Source organism: Phoca vitulina, unplaced genomic scaffold (genome assembly GCF_004348235.1).
Source record: "Phoca vitulina isolate PV1807 unplaced genomic scaffold, GSC_HSeal_1.0 scaffold33, whole genome shotgun sequence".
In the NCBI taxonomy this organism is placed as follows: Eukaryota; Metazoa; Chordata; class Mammalia; order Carnivora; family Phocidae; genus Phoca; species Phoca vitulina.
This window is the reverse complement of record NW_022589736.1, coordinates 320,963-341,975: the sequence shown is the minus strand read 5'-3', so window position 1 is coordinate 341,975 and position 21,013 is coordinate 320,963. Positions and strand designations below refer to the sequence as shown.

At 52.1% G+C, this 21,013-nt stretch overlaps 1 protein-coding gene across 1 annotated transcript; it reads left to right on the top strand.

The window, feature by feature from the left end:
* The first annotated feature begins 6,984 nt into the window (after window positions 1-6,984).
* FLYWCH2 (FLYWCH family member 2) lies at window positions 6,985-16,333 on the top strand. The gene is given in 4 exon segments (XM_032426024.1): window positions 6,985-7,066; window positions 13,984-14,374; window positions 14,376-14,418; window positions 16,039-16,333. Coding segments are annotated over 3 exon segments (435 nt in total). The 5' UTR covers window positions 6,985-7,066; window positions 13,984-14,086; the 3' UTR covers window positions 16,143-16,333.
* Window positions 16,334-21,013: the final 4,680 nt, after the last annotated feature.

The window sequence follows — 21,013 nt, the reverse complement described above, 5'->3', positions numbered from 1 at the left end:
AGGCTGGGGGGACCTGAGCGGACAGATGTGGGGCATCCAGCTACCTCTGTGGTGTGGGTCTCCTTGAACTTGTCTTTCCGTGATTGTTTTGTGGAGATGCTACTTCACAGCCCGAATCCCTCTGGGGACCTGAGGAGGCTGAGTAACATCCCTCTGGCCCGCCCACGTCCACTACCTCTCATCACACCCCCCCCCCCCCCCGCACTGCCTCATAGGCACTGCCCTGCCAGCTTCCCCAGCGGCCCCCTGCACTCCCCAGAGGTGCACCCACACTAAATGCTCAGCTATGGCAGCTCCGAGGCTGCCGGGCACCCCAAGGGCCACAAGCAGCCATGGGACCAAAGGGCATGCTCAGGCCTCCATGGGAGCCCAGGGGCAGCACCGGCCTGTCCACTGCCCAGTCTAGGTGGAAACAAGCAGGCGGGTTCCTGGCAGCCATAGGGAGGCATTACAGCGCTCATTCAAATCCCAGTTCTGCACCTTACTGTGTGACCTTGGGCGAGTTCCTTAACCTCTCTGGGCCGGTCTGTACAATGGGAATCACAGCACAGCCCTCTGAAGGGCTGGCGGGGAGATGAAATGAGGTTTCTAGTTCTGCCTTAGCATGGAATAAGAAGTCAACAGAAAGCAAGCAGTGACTGGCGCCTTCCCTGTCTCCCCTCACGACTTGATTCCCCCCCCAACCCCTCATCATGGAGCCAGAGTGGCACCATCTCCTTCCATCCCAGAACCTATGCTCCGGGAGGACAGAGATTTGCTACTGTTTGTTTCCCTTTCCTTTCCTCAGTGCCTGGCCCAACGCAGGTGCTCCATGAACACAATGAATGAATGAATGAGGTTAGATTATTTACCTATTGCTGCCGTTAACAAACTACCACAAAATTAGTGGCTTGGGGCGCCTGGGTGGCTCAGTTGTTAAGCGTCTGCCTTCGGCTCAGGTCATGATCCCAGGGTCCTGGGATTGAGCCCCGCATCGGGCTCCCTGCTCCGCGGAGAGCCTGCTTCTCCCTCTCCCACTGCCCCTGCTTGTGTTCTCTCTCTCGCTGTGTCTCTCTCTCTCTGTCAAAATAAATAAATAAAATCTTAAAAAAAAAAAAAAAATTAGCAGCTTAACACAGCACACCAATTTATTATCTTGCAGTTCTATGGCTAGGGGGCTGGGGGGCATGGGGAACGATTTTCTGTTCGGGTGGGAACGTTTTGCAAAATAGACCGTGGTGGTGGTTGAACCACATTGTGAACGTAATTAGTGCCACTGAATCATACACTCAAATATGGTTACAATGGCAAAAGGACTTTATTTTGTGTGTGTAGGTCTTAGCAGTTTAACAAACAGATGAAATCATCATCTAGTAAACATTTCACATGGAAGAGAAATTTACAAAGGAAACTGTTAAGTCGTTTTCCTGTCTCATGGTCCCCAATTATAGAACTCACTTCTGGTGGATTGCACCTTGTTCTTCCAGTGTTCGCAGTGCAGACAAATCCATAGGTGTATTAGTCCCCTGGGGCTGCTGTCACAAATTACCACAAACTGTGTGGCTTAAACAACATTTTGTTCTCTCTCAGTTCCGGAGTTCAAAGTCCAAAATCAAGGCATCCTCTGAAGGCTCTAGGGGGAGGCTCCTTCCTGGCTTCTTCAGGATGCTGGTGGCTCCCGGCATCCTTGGCTTGCGGGTGCATCCCACATCTCTGCCTGCATTGCCACACAGCCCCCATCTTCCTTTCTTTTCTCTCTCAAGACATCATTCATTGGATTTAGGGCCGCCATAAATCTGTGATGATTTCATCCTGAAGTCCTCAACTATTTACATATGTAATGACTCTATTTCCAAATACTGTCAAGTTCACAGCTACTGGGCGGGGGAGGACTGAGACTTGAATGTATCTTTTTGGGGGATATAATTGTACACTTTTTTTTTTTTTAAGATTTTATTTATTTTTCAACAGAGAGAGAGACAGCAAGAGAGGGAACACAAGCAGGGGGAGTGGGAGAGGGAGAAGCAGGCTTCCCATTGAGCAGGGAGCCCGATGTGGGACTCGATCCCAGGACCCTGGGATCATGACCTGAGCTGAAGGCAGACGCTTAATGACTGAGCCACCCAGGCACCCTGTACACTTTTTTACACACAAGGGAGATCAAAGTATAAATGTATATATTTCTTTTTTTTTTTTTTTAAGATTTTATTTATTTATTTGACAGAGAGACACAGCGAGAGAGGGAACAGAAGCAGCGGGAGTGGGAGAGGGAGAAGCAGGCTTCCCGCGGAGCAGGGAGCCCGATGCGGGGCTCGATCCCAGGACTCCGGGATCATGACCTGAGCCGAAGGCAGACGCTTAACGACTGAGCCACCCAGGTGCCCCATAGTATAAATGTATATATTTCTATGATAAAGTATAGAAAATATCTTCCTAACCATGAAGTAGAATTTTTTTAATTTTTTATTTTGAAATAATTTTAGACTTACAGAAAAGTTGCAAAAAAGATTTCCCGTATATCCTTCACCCAGTTTTTCCTAATATTACAATCTAACATAGCCAATATAATTAACTATAGGAATGAACATTGGTACAATCCCTTTAAACTTTTTTATTTTTTATTATTTTATTTTATTTTTTAAAGATTTTATTTATTTGAGAGTGAGAGAGCGCGCACACAAGTAGGGGGAGTGGGAGAGGGAGAAGCAGGCTCCTCACTGAGCAGGAACCCCGTTGTGGGGCTCGATCCCAGAACCCCGGGATCATGACCCGAGCCAAAGGGAGAGGTTTAACTGACTGAGCTGCCCAGGTGCCCCCTAAACTTTTTTTTAAAAGATTTTATTTATTTATTTGAGAGAGAGAGAGAGCAAGAGTGTGCACGTGAGTGGGCAAGGGGCAGAGGGAGAGGGAGAAGCAGACTCCCTGCTGAGTGGGGAGCCCAACACAGGGCTTGATCCCAGGACCTGAAGATCATGGCCCAAGCCCAAGTCAGACACTTAATCGACTGAGCCACCCTTTAACTAAATTTCTAAACTCTCAAACTTACTGAAATTTTGCCAGGTTTTCCAATACTGTCCTTCTCTGGTCTAGGATCTAACCTGTGTTCACAAGGCATTTATTTGTCCCGTCTCCTTAACCTCCACTAATCAATGACAACAACTAGAATATGTTTACAAACATTAGTAATTTATTTATTTATTTATTTAGATTTTATTTATTTGAGAGAGAGAGAGAGACAGAGATAGTGAGAGAGAGAGCACAAGTGGGGAGGAGAGGGAGAAGCAGGCTCCACACCGAGCAGGGAACCTGATGCAGGGCTTGATCCCAGGACCCTGGGATCATGACCTGAGCCGAAGGCAGACGCTTAACCGACTGAGCCACCCAGGCGCCCATACAAACATTAGTAATTTAAATCATATGTGTATTAAATCACATGGCCCAAAATTTTCATCAGTCCTACTTTATTTGAAAAATATGAACCAGGAAATTGAATGATTTTTGTGGCCTCATCTGCTAGCTTGCACAACAATAGCTTGGCTTAAATTTCAAGCTATTAAAAAAAAAAACAACAAAGATTCAAGCTATATTTATCCCCAGATTGACACTGAATACTTTTAGGAATGAGAACCATCTCGTGTGTGCCTGAGCTTAAGGCACATTGGTAATTTGATTCCGTCAGCACACCGGCTGGAGTACACGTGCCTTCTTCGCCTTTGTAAAGAGGATGACTCTTTGAACACATGTAACATCTGATTGAAAACTATACACAAAGTGGAGCCAGTACCCCCTGAGCTCAATGAGGTCAGGATCAATACAAAATTAATCAGTGACCTTTGCAAGTATTTAAACAATTAGTGATTTTAGTGTGAAACGGATAATGAAAATATGCAGAAAATGCATGTCTAAAATCAAGGAACAAAAGATATGTTAGTTTCACTGTTTAGTATTTAAAATGTAATTGTGTAAAATAATTGAGGGGCGCCTGGCTGGCTCAGTCTGTAGAGCATGCAGCCCTTGATCTCCGGGTTGTAAGTTCGAGCCCCACGTTGGGTATACAGATAACTTAAAAATAAAATCTTAAAAAAATAATATATAAATGAAATTGTGGATGTGCAAAACATTTTTTTTTTTTTTAGCTAGATAAACCTAGGTTTGTTTCCCTAGGTTTATTTCCTGACTCTGCCTATCGTTAGCTCTCTTACCATTCAAATTCTCTTAGACTCCATCTGCTCACGCATAAAATGGGCTAATAATAACAACCTCATAGAATAACCACAGGATTAAAAAGAGATGTATATACATAAGGCATATTAAATGTTAACACTGAGCACTGTTTTGTGGCAGACATGTGCTAAATGATTTCTATGCATCTTATTGAATCCTCACAACATCCCCTCTAAAGTAAAAAGAATTCCAATTTTTTTAAAAGAAATTAAGGCTCATAAAAATTAGTTGTTTGCCCAAGCCATACAACTGACTAAGTGTTGTGGTTGACATCCCAAGTCCATCTTATTTACCCTACCTCCTGTGTTCTTTTTTTTAAATTGAAATATAACACACAATGTTATATTACTTTAGGTGTCCACCATATTAGTTCAACAATTCCATCCATTAGTCTTCACCACGATACCTGTGCTCAGTGTCACCAAGCAACGTTCTTATGACATTATCGACTATATTCCTTGTGCTGTACTTCTCATCCTCAATACTTAAAACCACAAGTTTGTACCTCTGAATCTCCTTTCATTCTTTCACCCATTCTCTCATCCACCTCCCCAGTACAAACCGTTTTTGAGGGAGCAATTTTAATGAAGCTGCACTTTGTTCATTTCTTCTGTTTAAATTGAGATTTAACCCCAAAAAGTTGAAAATAGAGCTACCGTACGACCAAGCAATTGCACTATTAGGTATTTACCCCAAAGATACAAATGTAGTGATTCGAAGGGGTACCCGCACCCCAATGTTTATAGCAGCAGTGTCCACAATAGCAAAACTATGGAAAGAGCCCAGATGTCCATCAACAGATAAATGGATAAAGATGTGGTGCATATATACAATGGAATATTACTTGGCCATCAAAAAAGAAAAATCTTGCCATTTGCAATGATGTGGATGGATCTAGAGGGTATAATGCTAAGTGAAATAAGTCAGTCAGAAAAACAAATACCAATGATTTCACTCATGTGGAATTTAAGAAACAAAACAGGATTATAGGGGAAGGGAGGGAAAAATCAAACAACGAAATCAGAGAGGGAGACAAACTGAAAGACTCTTTTTTTTAAGATTGTATTTATTTGACAGAGCACAAGCAGAGGGAGAGAGAGGGAGAAGCAGGCTCCCTGCTGAGCAAGGAGCCCAATGTGGGGCTCGATGTCAGGACCCTGGAATCATGACCAGGGCGGAAGGCAGCCACTTAACCGACTGAGCCACCCAGGCATCCCTGAAAGACTCTTTAAGTCTAGGAAACAAACAGGGTTGCTGGAGGGGAGTGGGGTGGGGGGGATGGGGTAACTGGGTGAAGGAATGAGCTCTGGGTATTATAGGCAACTGATGAATTACTAAACTCTACCTCTGAAACTAATAATCTACTATATGTTAATTGAATTTAAATCACATGCCATAAAATTCACCATTTTAGAGTGTACAATTCAGTGGGGTTTCTTTTCTTTTAAAGATTTATCTATTTGACAGAGAGAGAAAGAGAGAGAGCACAAGCAGGGGGAGTGGCAGGCAGAGGTAGAAGCAGGCTCCCCAGTGAGCACGGAGCCGATGGGGGACTCAATCACAGGACCCTGGGATCATGACCCGAGGCAAAGGCAGCCGCTTAACCGACTGACCCACCCAGGCGCCCCAAGGGTTTTGGTTTTTTTAAGTTCATTTATTTATTTACGTACTCTCTCCCCTCAACCGTGCAGCTCTAACTCAGGACCCTGAAATCCAGGTGCAGATTCCTCCACTTAGCCAGCCAGGTGCCCCCAATTCAGTGGTTTTCAGTGTATCCTCAAGGCTGTGCAAGGTCACCATTATTTAATTCCAGAACATTTTCGTCACACCAGAATGGAAGTCCACACCCATCAATAGTCCACCGTTCCCTTCAAAACTCCCCCAGCCCCGGGCAACCACTAATATACTTTCTGTCTAGATGGACTTGCTAACTGTGGACATTTCATGTCAGTGGAATCAGGCAATATTTGTCCTTTGGCTGAATGACACTGCATTGTGAGCACGGCCATCTGTTTATCCATTCATCACTTGATGAACACTTGAGTCACTTCATATTTGTTTCCCTGTTAGTTATAAATAATTCAAAAAAACCTTGTGGCTAAATCCGTGTCACTTCGGGGTAGGCCAAAGAGCGAAACTGCGATGAAAGGAAGTCGGTCGCCTAAAAAAGGAGGTCTTCGAATTCTTCAGAAACCGGGTGCGAACAGCCCCGCGCCCTTGTGCACGCGACCTGACACCCCGGTCCGAGGCGGCCGGCGGCCGGCAGGGGGGCGCGCGCGGCTCGCCGGCCGCGGTCCCGGAGCCTCCCCAGCAGGAGGAGCGCGCAGCCGCTCCCACCCGCCTTCCGCAGGGGTGGGCGTAGGCGATCCGGCCACCAGGGTTCCTCTGTAACCACCTGCAGCGCCCCACCCCCGTCGCACGCAGCACCTGTAACTGCCCACGCAACTCATTGTTTGTAGCCACTGCTTCTCGCCCGGTCTCCCCGACAGAAGCTCTAGCACCCCGGAGCAGGGGTCTTTGTGGATTTGGGTCCCTGAGACGTCCCTGTGGATCTGGGGCTGATGGAGAACAGGGAGGGGGGCGCGCCGAGGGGTGGCGGGGCGGGAGTCGGAGGACCGGCTGGCCCCACGGGACCTGCACCTGCACCTGCCCGGGAGGGGGGGCACTTCCAGCAGCAGCTTTATGGCAACAGGAGGGAGGCGCAGGGGCGGGGGTGTCAGGGCAGCGTGGGGGTTTCTGGAAAGGAGCAGCGTCTTCAATCTGCAAAGGCGCAGAGGACGTGCAGCCGGAACACTGGGGGCTCCGGCCCGGCGAAGGGGAGCGGGCGGATCCAAGGGTCCTCGCGGGCCTGGGGAGGGTCGCGGTGAGCAGAGGGCCCGGGGCGCCGTGCGGAGTGGAGGCGGGAACATCCCCGCACCTGGGGCCGGTGAGGGGCCAGCGGGCAATAGTTGGGCTGATGCTGGGGCCTCTCAGTCCGCCACCCGCCAAGTGTCCAGGAAAGCAGCGTCCAAGCCCGCAGCTCCGAGACCCGCAGCTCCCCGCTGTGGTCGGGGTCCCCACCGCACTAGGTGGTCGGAGAACAACAAGCGTCCATCGGTTGTGGGTGGGGCTGGGCCGAAGGTCAAGGGAGGGACCGGTGGGCGAGGAAGGAGGGGCTGGTGGGCATGGGAGGGACCGGTGGGCGAGGGAGGGGGGACGGCTGGGCGAGGGAGGGGGGGCGGGTGGCGAGGATGCTGCGTCGTCTAGGATGTTGGGTTGAGCGGAGCCAACGGTTTCAATGAGCATAACAGCCTCCGCTCGCTCAGGCAAGTGACAGGAGATGTCGAGGCCTTCAAACGAAAGCTCTGGTTTCCTTCGCCGCTAGCAGGCGTCAAACCCCGGGGGAAGTCCCGGGGTCTCAGTTAAACCCACCCTCTGAAGCTGGGAGAGCCCCGCCCAGAGCTCGATTCCAGGCCGTAAGATCGTTGGCGCTCCGCCCCCGGGCGCTGCTGTTCAATCCCGGGCTGGTCACGCCCCCTTCGCGAGCCGTGACCCCGCCCCCGCGCGCGGATTGGTCAGGCCACCAGTTCGGCTCCGTGCGGCGAAGACCCGGAGCAGCAAAATTCACCCAAGGAATGCCCCCGCCCGGCCCTGCTGCGCATGCTCGCTCCGTGACCCCAGCTTGAGGTGACGGCCCGAACCGAGGCGGGGCCCCAGGCAAGAGGCTGCAGGACCTGCCGCGGCTCGGTCGCCGGAGAGGGAGGGCTCCGCTGCCACCGCCGCCCTGCCGGTGCCCGGTGAGCACGGGCCCCAGCGGGCCGGGGAGGGTCCCGGGTCCCACGGAGTGGCCCGGCCCTCCCGGGGGTCCCCGGGGCTGCTGATGCTGGGAGGGGGGTCACCCGGCTCTGCGTCCCGGCGCTCAGGCCGCCTCCTTCCTCCTGGCTCCTCCTTCCCCCCCATCCCACCCAGCTCCGGACTGAGCCCCGACACCCCCAGTCAAGGATCCCCACATTGGTCTGCCTTTCCTTGACCACACCCAGTACTGCCTCCCTCCCTGCAGCCATCCTCAGCCTCGTCCCACTCTGGCACTTGGAGTTGTGAGATATTGGGATAGGGGCGTGGGACACCCCGGAGGCTTGCTGACGAGGTGGTGGTACTAACCGGAGGGGAGGGGAGCCGAGAGGAGGGGCCATTTGGGTGCAGCACAGACAGGATTGATGACAAATTACAGTGTGTGAGGAGGAGTACAGGTACCAAAGAGCCAGGGCGCTGAGGGGAAGGAGGTGTCGTTACCTGAAAATCCCACTGTGGGCAGGCTCTCCCCTACGTACTACAGAGTAGCAGTCCTTGACCTTTTTTGGATCCCTGCTGCCTTGAAACTCTCCCTGTGAGGATGTGTACCTGCGCACCTGAGTGGGCCCATCATCCCACCAGCAGCCCAATCACAGTCCTCCGTGAGCCCTGTGGGACAGTGATGATCTGGGGCGCAGCTGCCAGTACCCCCAGGACTTTTGGAAACAGCGTACCCTTGCCTACCTGCTATTAAGAACCTCTGCTAAATTCCCCACCATTCCCATCATACAGGTGGAACCAACCGGGAGAGGGTAAGGGATTTGTCCTGGTGGCTGAGGACACAGGTGCCGGTGGATTTTGGTGGCATTTTTCTACCATATGCGTGGAGGTCATTCTTTTGAGCCCTCGTCAGTGGCCGGGCAGGGTTCACGCCTTCCAGAGCCTCAGGAACAAGGGATGGGACCTTGTATTAGTTACCTATTGGTCTGTAACAAATTACCACAAATGTAGTGGTTTTAAAGGACACAGCTTCCTAAGAGTCTTATAGTTCTGGAGGTCAGAAGTTCAACGTGGGTCTCAGGAGGTTAAAACCAGGTGCAGGCAGAGCTGTGTTCCTTCCTGGAGGCTCCAGGAGAGACTATCTGTTTCTTTGTCTTCTCTAGCTCCTGGAGGCCTCCAGATTGCCTGGCTCCCTGCTGCTCCCTCCTTCTTCAAAGCCAGCACCATCCCGGTCTCTCTGACCCTGCTTCTATCCAGCTTTCTCCTTCTCTCTTCTGCCTCCCTTTTTAGGACCCTTGTGATTGGACCCACCCGGGTCATCCAAGCTGCTCTCCTACTTTAGTAACTTTCACCCCATCTGCAGACTTCATCCTGTAGATTCCAGGGGTTATGGCCATTAGGCCCTGATTCTGCTTCCCAGAGTGTCTGAGGGGCTCCTGCCAGTTCCTAACGTCGTATGATTTAGGGTTCACACTGAGCCACCTTGACACTTCTGGGTTGGCTTTGTGCAGACCCATGTCATGACAGCGGGTTAGGATGAATGGGTGACTGGAGGTCAATGGTGATCTCAAACCACTGGATTTCAGAATTAGAGAAAGTGTGTCAAGTAAGGGAAGTGAACTATTAAGCCCTTTGCTCTTTTTAATTCATTTCTACTTCGCTTTTAAAAATTCTGTTCATTTGGGGCACCTGGGTGGCTCAGTCGGTTAAGCATCTGATTCTTGATCTTAGTTCAGGTCTTGATCTCAGGGTCGTGAGCCCTGTGTTTTATTTTTATTTTATTTTGTTATTAAAAAATAAAATTAAAAAAATAAATAAAATAAAATAAAAATTCTGTTCATTCAGTGAACTTTCATTGAGTGAAATTTAACTTTCAAAAAATATATATTAGACTTAAAATAGCTGCCTGTCAAGTCTTCCCTCCACACCTAGAAAATTTCTAGAAGGATGACTCCAGAAAAGAGGCTGATCCAGCCTGAAGGATGTACCCACTCCTGTTCATGGAGAGATTGACAAGCAATTCAACCCATCAACTAGCAGTTACAGATTTCCCGAGTGAAAGGCCCACGGCACCATCTGTGGCTCTCACAGTATCAGAATCAGATGGGGTACTGGTAAAAAATATAGATTCTCCAACCCCTCTCCAGACCCCTTGAGTGGGGGTGGGTAGTGGAGTAATCCAGGACTGTGCATTTGTCACAAGAACCCCAGTGATTCTAAGGTATGGTGAAGTTGGGGGACCACTGGTTGTAGACTTCATTTCCCTTTTTCCTAATTCTAGTAGTTTTATGGAGCTAATTCACATACTGTGCAGCTCACTCTCTCACAAGGTACAATTCAACAGCTTTTGATGTATTCATAAAGTTGCACAACCATCTCCATGGCCAGTTTCAGAAGATTGCCTTCCCCACTGCAGAAGCCATCCCCACTAGCAGTCACTCCTCATTCTCCCGCTGCCCCCCCCCCCAGCCCACCACGCATCTCCTGTCTCTTAAGGATAGATTTTTCTACTCTATAGATTGGTCTCTGGGTCATTTTATATAAATGGAACCATATGATACATGGTCTTTTATGACTGGCTTTTTTCACTCAGCATAATCTTTTATTTATTTATTTATTTTTAAGGTTTTTTTTTTTTTTTTTATTAAGATTACAATTTACCCTCTGACATGGGGCTCGAACTCATGACCCCAAGATCAAGAGTCGCATGCTCTACTGACTGAGCCAGCCACGCACCCCTCAGCATAATCTTTTAAAGTTTCATCCATGTTGTAGCATAATTTTTTTGAATTGCCAAACAATATTCGATTGTATGGATATGCCATCTTTTATCCATTCATCTGTTAATGGGTATTTGAATTGTTTCCACTTTTTGTGACAGTGAATAATACTGCTGTGAACATTCATATACAAAATTTTTTTAAGATTTATTTCAGAGAGAGAGCGAGAGCTGGGGGGAGGGTGGTGCAGAAGGAGAGGGAGAGAGAGAATCCTAAGCAGACTCTGCGCTGAGCACAGAGCCCAAAGAGGGGCTTGATCTCACGATCCTGAGATCATGACCCCAACCAAAATCAAGAATCGGGAGCTTAACTGACTGTGCCACCCAGGCGCCCCTCACTTAAAAGTGTTTATGTGGACATTTGTTTCCAGTTCTTGCACATGTACTTGGAGTGGAATTGCTGGGTGGTATGGTGACTCTGTGCTTAACGTTTTGATGAGCTGCCAGACCGCCAACATGGCTGTGCTGTTGACAAGCCCACCAGCAGTGTAAGAGGCTTCCAGTTTCTCCTCATCCAAACCAACACTTGTTTTGTCTGTTTTTTGTGTGTGTTCCTTTTACTATGTGCATCCTGGTGGTGTGAAGTAGTATCTCATGGTGGTTTTATTCTGTGTTTCTCTCATGACTAATGTTGTTGAGCATCACATATGCTCACTGGCCATTTGTAGATCTTCTTTGGAGAAAGGCTTGTTCAGAGCCTTTGCCCATTTTTAAATTGGGTTATTGGTCTTTTTGTTACTGAGTTGTAAGAGTTCTTTATAAATTCCAGATATAATTCCCTCATCAGAGATATGATTTGCAAAAATTCTTTCCCACTCTGTGGGCTGTCTTTTAACTTTCTGGATGGTGTCCTCTGATTAACAAAAGTTTTAAAATTTGATGGAGTCCAGTTTATCTCTTTCTTCTTTGGTCGCCTGTACTTTTCATGTCATATTGAAGAAAGCTTTGTCTGATTATAGGTCATGAAGCTTTACTCCTATCTTTTTTTTTTTAAAGAGTATTTTTTTTAAGATTTTATTTATTTGAGAGAGAGAGAGAGAAAGCACAGAGGGAGAGTGTGAGGGAGAAGCAGGCTCCTCGCTGAGCAGAGAGCCCGATGTGGGGCTCAATCCCAGGACCCTGGGATCATGACCTGAGCAGAAGGCAGACGCTCAACCGACTGAGCCACCCAGGCGCCCCTAAAGAGTATTTTAAAGTTAGTATTTGTATATGGTGTGAGGAAGGGGTCCAGCGCTGCAGGATTTCATCCCCAGACTAGGGGGAGCCTGCAAGCCAGAAAGGTGGGCTGGCTCCAGGAGATGTGCACTGAAGCTGATCTGAATGTGGATTGGGCAGGACGGCCTGTGCTAGGGCTTCTGCCATAACCTCTTTCTGCCCAGAATGGCTCTTCCAGGGGAGGCTTTGGTGTTGTCCTTTCTGAAGCTGGTCCCCATGTTCCTCCAGGACTGCTATGTCACCCTGTGGGACAGGATGGGCAGGGCAGGGAAGGACTGCACTGTGGGAACAGGGGTTGGCTTGTCCCAGGGCTGAACTGCGGGGCCAGGGGCAGGAGGGATAGAGACACTGAACCCAGGGGTGCCTTGGTCAGGTGACCCATTACCAGGCAGATTTCCTTGAGGGCTCACCCCCTGGAGGTGGGGGCTCCATGTCTGTCGCAGTCCAAGAGGTCTCTGCTTTTATGTCTAGTGGCCAAGGGACTGGGGAGGAGGGCTTGCAGGGGACAAGGCACCCCAAACCCTCTTTGACATTGCACCCCGACTTCTCTCATGGATGGGGTCTTAGAAAACTGGAAATCGGGGCATGGCCACCTCAAGCCATCTGTATTGGGAGGGGTCCCAGGAAACAGTGAGAACTGCAAACCGGGTTAGATAAACAGGGTCAGGGGGCAGGTAGATGTCTGTGAGCCTTGCCGTTGCCTGGGTCCTGAGATGAGCAGGGGAGATGTCTGCTAAGGATGAGGTCTTGTTTCTGTACGCTGACGAAGACCCTGCCAACTGCCCAGCACTCAGTCGCGCCCAACAGACAAAAAGGCTACTCCACATACGTCCTTTCTGCTTCTCCAGGCCAGAAGCCAGGGAGCCCAGAGTGACTGTGGATTCTCCGGACACCTCTACAGCCTGGTCCCCTCCCGGCTGAGGCAGCGCCAGCCCCGCTTCAGGCACAAGGTCACTGCCTTCCTGGGACCCCAGCATTTCCTGAGTGCTGCGTGGTCCAGGGCCTCCGGCTTGGGATGGGAGATGGATCTAGTTGTGAGTCCAGAGAGTCCTGCCTCCCAGAGCCAGGCGTCCCCTTTGTGGTCTGCAGAGCACCGGCCGGTGCCCAGCTCGGTCTCCCTGTGACAAAGTGTCAGGAGGAAGGCCACCGGGCATTCTGGGAGGGTCTGTGACATGAGCCCATGTGCCAAGTGCTGGTCCCTGAGGCTTGGTGCTCAGGAAGGCCAGTTACCGTCATCCTGGACGAGGCACACCAGGTACTGTGTGGGGCGGGCTCTGGATCCCCCTCGACCAGACTCCCAGCTCTGCACTTCATGGCCATGTTGGCCATCCTGGCGTGCCTCAGTGTCCTCATCTGTACACTGGGTCAATAAGAATGATCGACTTTCTTTTTTTTTTTTTTTAAAGCATTTTATTTATTTATTTATTTATTTATTTTTAAAGATTTTATTATTTATTTGACAGAGAGAAAGACAGCGAGAGAGGGAATACAAGCAGGGGGAGTGGGAGAGGGAGAAGCAGGCCTCCCAGCTGAGCAGGGAGCCCAATGTGGGGCTCGATCCCAGGACCCTGAGATCATGACCGTTGCCAAAGGCAGACGTCCAACCGACTGAGCCACCCAGGCACCCCAAGAATGACTGACTTTCATAACACGGGGCCAAGTTAAATGGGAAACCCCATGAAGACACATCCCACCATGCTCAGCACCTACGGGCCTCTCTTTGTAGAAGCTCACAGTTCTCAGTGCCTCACTGCCTGCACCCCAACAACCCCCAGAGAGCCCTGCGTGTGGCACATTTTACAGACAGGAAAGTGGCGTTTGGGGAGGGGAGGTGACAGACCCCAGCTACCTGAGAGGATGCAACCGAGTGGAAGCACCGACCTGGGGTTCCCCAGCTCCGTGCGGGACCCTCCCCAGCCTTTCAGCCCCCTCTGCCTCCACCTCCACCCCACGTCCATTTTCTGAGCCCCAGGCCCAAGGGGGCCTCCACTGATGGGTTTTGCCTCCTTCCTTAGGACAGAGCCCCTGGACTGCCAGGTTCCCGACCAGGGAGGAGGAGAAGAGAACTCCATCTGCTGGGGCCTGAGTGTGGCCTGGGGGACAGGCCATCGTCCCAGAATGCCCCTGCCGGAGCCCAGCGAGCAAGAGGGCGAGAGTGTGAAGGCTGGCCAGGAGCCATCCCCGGAGTCCCCTGAGCCAGGCACAGATGTTGTCCCCGCAACGCCCAGGAAGCCCAGGAAGTTCTCCAAACTGGTCCTGCTGACGGCCTCTAAGGACAGTGCGAAGGTGGCAGGGGCCAAGCGCAAAGGGGTGCACTGCATCATGTCCCTGGGAGTGCCCGGCCCCGCCACCCTTGCTAAAGCCCTCCTCAAGATCCATCCTGAGGCTCAGAGGGCCATCGAGGCACCCCCCCCAGGAGCCTGAGCAGAAACGCAGCAAGCTGGACACAGGTGAGGCCCTGGGCGGTTGGAGTGAGCACAGTGTGGTCAAGACCTTCCTGGGGCTGCAAGTCCCCTGACACCCGGGAGCCTGGGGGCCGGGCTGGCTCTGGACAGTCACGTGCTGTCCACGTTATACCTCGGTGTAGGGCCTGCATGTCCGTAGGCCTCCACGCACACGTGTCGATGTGGGGATTGGCCTGGGAGGGTGAGTGTGTGTGTCCCTCCAGATATATTTGTGTGGGTCCTGGGCCTATTTCTGTTCCTGTCTGTTCTTACGTGTCTATGTGTTTATGTGTCTGGGGGTCTAGGGGTATATGTTGCTGAGGCCCCAGGCGGGCCCCCCACCCCCACCCGGCTTGCTGCGGGCCACACCGGCACATGGATGCATTCTCTGAGCGTGGACTCCTGAGGGGCGTTCGAGGGAAGGGATGCCCAGTGGCTGGGGAAAAGCTGAGCTGGGTTTCTTCCCAAGTGGAAGTGGGGTCTGCTGTACCCTGAGAATTTGGGGACAATAAAAGCCACAACACTTGGCCCCCATTTGCTGCCTGTGAACAGGTGGCCCCCTTGGAGCCAGCCAGGGCGCTTGGCCTGGGCAGTGTAGGGGACCCCACTCACTGATGGAAGTGTAGGAGTGAGTGGTCTGAGGTCCAAGGGGAGGGAACTCCACTGCTTCCCCTGGAGCCGAGACACCATGGCACCCGAGATGGGGGAGTCCCCAGCCACAGGCCTGGAGTTTCAGGGGGCCCAAGGGACCCCTCAGCTTCCCTCAACTGCTGGACAGGGCTGCACTCAAGGACTCGGGGGACCCCATCCCCCCAGAGCTTGGAGGCCCCTCTGCGGCATGTCCAGCTCACCCTTGAGTGTTTCTACTGGCCAGTCCTGCCCCAAGTGCGCCCTCATGTCTACCTGCTGCCTCCCACCAATCCAAGGGGTGGAGAGTGTGGTCCCCATGACCTGTGAAGAGGCAGGGCTCAAGGAGCTAACTCACCACTCTGAGGCCACCAGCTGGTCACTGCAGAGGGTGGAGTAGGGAGCGTCTGGTCAGAGCCTGTTCTTCCCACGGAGCTGGGTGGGATGGGCCGTCTCCTGGTCCTTCCACCCCGTCTGAGACCTCTGCGCACTTCTCGGATCTGCCTGGGCTCTGGCACCATGTGGGCCCCACCCACTGCAGGTGGCCCCTTGGCGAGAATTAAAACGAAGCCACTCATCCTCAGATGGAGGGCTGGAGGGCAGAGCAAGGGCTACATCTCAGCCCCACAGGTTCCCCTAGGCAGGTGCTCTTGGGCAGGGAGCAACCCCCTCAACCTGCCACCTGTGTTTACCTCAATACCTGCTCCCCAGACTTTCCCACCTCTTATCCCATCCCAGGCCAGGTGGTGGGGGTAGCAGTGGCTTCCTGGTGCTCAACCCAGATTTAGCCCAAAGTTCCCTGGAAATGACTTTAACAGCCTCTTTGTCCCTGGGCTGGTGGTCTTAGGGAGCACGTCTCTGAAATCAGCAGTTATTTCTGCAAGTCAGCTAACAGCATCCCAGAGCATCCCCTGGCTGGGCTGAGAGCTTCAGGCCCTGGGTTGCCCGCCCTCCCTTCTCCTTTGTGACACCAGCCTGACCCACTCCCTTCTCTTCCAGCCGGAAAAGAAGATGGAAGGTTGGCAGGGCAGTCTGCCCCCAGTACTGAGGTCATAGGGGAGGAGCCCACCGCAGATGCCGTCGTGCCCAGCACCCTCCTGTAACTCTGACAAGCACGGGTATGCCCTTACTGGATCAGTGACCTTGGCTGTGACTTCTGCTGGGGACCCAGTTGCAACTGGTTTTCATTCTCAAACATTGTGTAATTTTTTCCAAATCAAGCATAAATTACTTTTATAAACAGAAAAAAAAAACCTCAAAAAGAATAAAAGGAGCTGTATGCGAGGTCCCATTATGGACAGGTTTTATAACCTTCCGTGGTCCTTTGAGACCCCACTGCAACCCCACCAGCCTTCCCCGGGCCCTGTCCCAGGGCTCAGACCCCGGCCCCTCAGCCTGGAGAGCCACCACTGGCCTGGAGACTAGGTGGGCTCTCTGAGCTTTCTCCTTCCTACTGCTTCTGGCTTGAAAGGGGTACAGTGGGACCCCCAGGCCTGAGCCCCTGGGAAGCCTATCCAGCCCCTCCCTGACCATCCATCCAGGGCCTGTTCCCAGGAGGCTTGCCTCCTCTAGACATCCCACCAACTGACAGCTTCCCCCCACCCCTCATGGGGGCCTGTGTTCATGGTTGCCCAGAGTTCTGCTGGGGAGGGGGTGGGCCCCGACCGTAGTGTATGATGCCCCTATCATGTTCCTTCTGGGTGTTTTGGGGGCTGAGCTTCCTGGGCACTTGACCCCTCCCCAGGCACCTTGGGTGCCACCCCTGCTGGAGGAGGAAGTGAACAGAACACAGTTACCCCCCCTACAAACGGAAGTCAGGGTTCCCTGGAGGCCCCCCCACAGGAAAGGCTTCGGCCTCCAGTTTGCTTCACCTCACGTGGTCCTCGTTTTGTGGAAACTGCCATTGGGCAAAGGAAACAAATGGATTATTTCTAAAATGTTGAGACTAGAGGCCTTATGTTTTTGAACATTATTTTCCCAAATTTAGCTTGCATTATGGACCCCTCTTAGGAAAAGTGAGTTCCTCAGCACCCCTCCTGGCCCGGTTCCATCTTGCTCTGTTTCTCCTCCAGCGTGGTTGTTAACATTTATGTTCTGTAACCATCATTTGAAATGTTCCTTTGTCCTAATTTGATATTTAAATAGATTCTGCTCTTCACCGTGTTTCTCCTTTCCTGTGGCTCTGCATCATCCCCTTGGTGGGCTGGTGTGGTCAGATGACAGGAACGCCTGAGGAGTTGGTGGTGGGGTTCCCCCTGGGAAGCAGAGTGAAGAAGGGGCCTGAGGAGGACAGGGGGGCCGGCAAGGGGCGACTTGGTGCAGCTCGGCCTGCTGTCCCAGCAGACCTGGCCCCTGGCAGGACATGGTGGGCAGTGGCTCAGGGTCTGGGGGCCTGGAGCCCACAGGGAGGATTCCAGGCTCGTGATGGGGAGTGGGAGGCCAGGGAAGGATTTAGGCAGACGAGGGACACGGTCAGCGTTGTTGTACAAAGCCCACGGGCTCCATGAGGGGAACCAACTGGAAACATCCAAAGGGGGCTCTGAAAGGCTGGCAAGGAGGCCACCAGGGCCTTGGGGGACAGGAGACCGAGGGGAGGTGGGCGGTGCTGTCAAGACCTGACACTGGTTCAGTGACAGGTTGTCCCATCGGGGAGGGACAGTGCCAGCGACCAGGAGGAGAATCGCCGTGTTCCTGTGAAGAATGGTTCCCTCAATGTTAGAGCAGAAAATCCTCAGAGGTCACAGATTGATGCCAGCGCTGGGTCTCTGCACTCTGTGAGAGGCTTGGTTGGGGGGCTTCATTATAAAATGAAGGGGGCTCTGCCTCAAGAGTCAGGGTATCTGCGAAGCTCTGTCGGCTCAGCTCAGGTCATGATCTCAGGGTCCTGAGATGGAGCCCCATGTCCCAGCCGTCTGTGCGCTGGGCATGGAGTCGGCCTAAGATTCTTTCTCTCCCTCTGCCCCTCCCGCCCCTTAAAAAAAAAAAAAAGTAAAGAAGATGACTATACACTTCCTTCAAAACATAATTTATTGGTCCTCAAGCTAAAAAAAAAGATAATTCATGGTCATTGAAATAAATACGTACTGATTATGAAAAAGTGTTACAAATATCTCCAGTAATTCTATCATCTAGAGATAAGTCTATAAATGTTTCATATTCAGAAAATTGGGATGATACAGCTCATTTTCTCCTAATCCATTACGAATGACTTTCCAACGCGGTTTTACGGACTGCAGCATGCCACTACGGGGACGGGAGACCATGCATCCGGCTGTCCTGACGCCGGCTGCACCCCGGTCCTCTCCAGCTGCTCTACAAGCCTTTAAGTAGCCCTGGGTTTTCATGGGACGAAGCTCTACAAGGGAGACCGCTGCTCACGGGGAGGACCAGCAACTCCCATGCTCCCCGCGGCCCCACGCGTCCTTGCCCACGGGTGCTGTCACCGAGAGAATGGTAATCATAATAGCGACAGCAGCAGCACGCTCCGCCTCTCTGGTGAGCACCGCCTCCGCGCTGGCTCCCGGGGTTCCCACCGCCCGCACCGGGGCCGAGGCGGGAGGCGGCCGATAGGGGGCGCGCGCGGCTCGCCGGCCGCGGTCCCGGAGCCTCCCCAGCAGAAGGAGCGCGCAGCGGCTCCCACCCGCCTTCCTCAGAGGTGGGCGTAGGCGATCCGGCCGCCAGGGTTCCTCCGTAACCACCTGCAGCGCCCCACCCCCGTCGCACGCAGCACCTGTAACCGCCCACGCAACTCATTGTTTGTAGCCGCTGCTTCTCGCCGGGACTCCCCGACAGAAGCTCTAGCACCCCGGAGCAGGGGTCTTTGTGGATTTGGGTCCCTGAGACGTCCCTGTGGATCTGGGGCTGATGGAGAACAGGGAGGGGGGCGCGCCGAGGGGTGGTGGGAGTCGGAGGACCGGCTGGCCCCATGGGACCTGCACTTGCACCTGCCCGGGAGGGGGGGCACTTCCAGCAGCAGCTTTATGGCAACAGGAGGGAGGCGCAGGGGCGGGGGTGTCAGGGCAGCGTGGGGGTTTCTGGAGAGGAGCAGCGTCTTCACTCTGCAAAGGCGCAGAGGACGCGCAGCCAGAACACTGGGGGCTCCGGCCGGGCGAAGGGGAGCGGGTGGATCCAAGGGTCCTCGCGGGCCTGGGGAGGGTCGCGGTGAGCAGAGGGCCCGGGGCGCCGTGTGGAGTGGAGGCGGGGGCGTCCCCGCACCTGGGAAGGCAGTTGGGCTGATACTGGGGCCGCTCAGGCCGCCGCCCGCCAAGTGTCCAGGAAAGCAGCGCCCAAGCCCGCAGCTGAGACCCGCAGCTCCCCGCTGTGGTCCAGGTCCCCACCGCACTAGGTGGTCGGAGAAGGACAAGCTTCCAGCGGCTGTGGGCTGTGGGTGGGGCTGGACCGGAGGGCAAGGGAGGGACCGTGGGGGCGGGAGGAGGTGCCAGGTCTCATGGGATCCTGAGATCACCACCTGAGCCAAGATCAAGAGTCAGCACCTAACCGACTGAGTTACCCAGGCGCCCCTCTTTGCCGTTTTATGTTGGCATAGTTTCACAGCTGTAGGAAAGTTGCAAGAAGTGTAAAAGCATTCCTATATGCTCTTCACCCAGATTTCCCAAATGTTAGGAATGAAGCCAGCCACGGGTTAATATTTATAATAGCGGGATTTAGAACTGCAGTGTCCACCAAGAAAAGAACTAAATTGTGTAGCTAATCATATAAAATAAGCCTATGACATACAGGATGTTTATAATGTAGAGTTCAGTGAAAAGCCAGAGACCCACAAAAATAATTGCTGTGCAGTGTTTTCTCAATGATGTAAAATTAAAATAGAGATTTGTTCTCAAAAGGATTGAAAAGAGGGGCACCTGGGTGGCTCAGTCTGTTAAGCTCCAGCCTCTTGATTTCCACTCAGGTCGTGATCTTGGGGGTTGTGAGATCAAGCCCATGTCCTACACCTCACTCAGTGCAGAGTCGGCATGAGATTCTCTCCCTCTCCCTCTGCCCCACCTCCCGCTCTCACTCTCTCTCTAAATGAATAAATAAAATCTTAAAAGAAAAAAAAAAGACTGAAAAGAAGATGACACCTAGAAACTGAAGGGACCCAGAACAGCCAAAACCATCCTGAAAAAGAATAAGATTGGAGAACTCACACTCTCTGATTTCAAAACTTACTACAAAGGAGCAATAGTCGAGACAGTGTGGTCCTGGTATAAGAAGGGCCATAGACCAATGAAATAAAATGGAGAGTCCAGAAATAAACCCTCTTATTTATGGCCAGCTGATTTTCAGCGAGGGAGCCAAAACAACTAAATGGGGGAATAATAGTTTCATTCTCAACAAATGGTAGCGGGACCACTATGTGGAAAAGATATCCACGTGCAAAAGAATGAAGTTGGAGCCCTACCTCACCCCATATACAAAAAATAACTGAAAATGGATCTAAGACTCAAATGTAGGAGTTAAAGTATAAAACTCTTAAAATACATACGGAGTAAATCTTTGTGAACTTGGATTAGGCAGTGATTATTTTATTTTACTTATTTGAGAGAGAGAGAGAGCACAAGTGAGGGGAGAGGCAGAGGGAGAAGCAGGCTCCCCGCTGAGCAGGGAGCCCCACAAGGGGCTCGATCCCAGGACTCTGGGATCATGACCTGAGCAAAAGGCAGATGCTCAACTGACTGAGCCACCCAGGTGACCCTAGGCAGTGATTTCTTAGATATGACACCAAAAACACAAGAAACAACAACAAAAAATGAAGTTCCATTGTTTTTGTTGTTCAGTTTGGGTGCTGGGGGAGTAAAAATGTAGTGCTTTTAGATTGTGTTGGCTAGGGGCGCCTGGGTGGCTCAGTCGTTAAGCATCTGCCTTCAGCTCAGGTCATGATCCCAGGGTCCTGGGGTGGAGCCCCGTGTCGGGCTCCCTGCTCGGTGGGAAGCCTGCTTCTCCCTCTCCCACTCCCCCTGCTTGTGTTCCC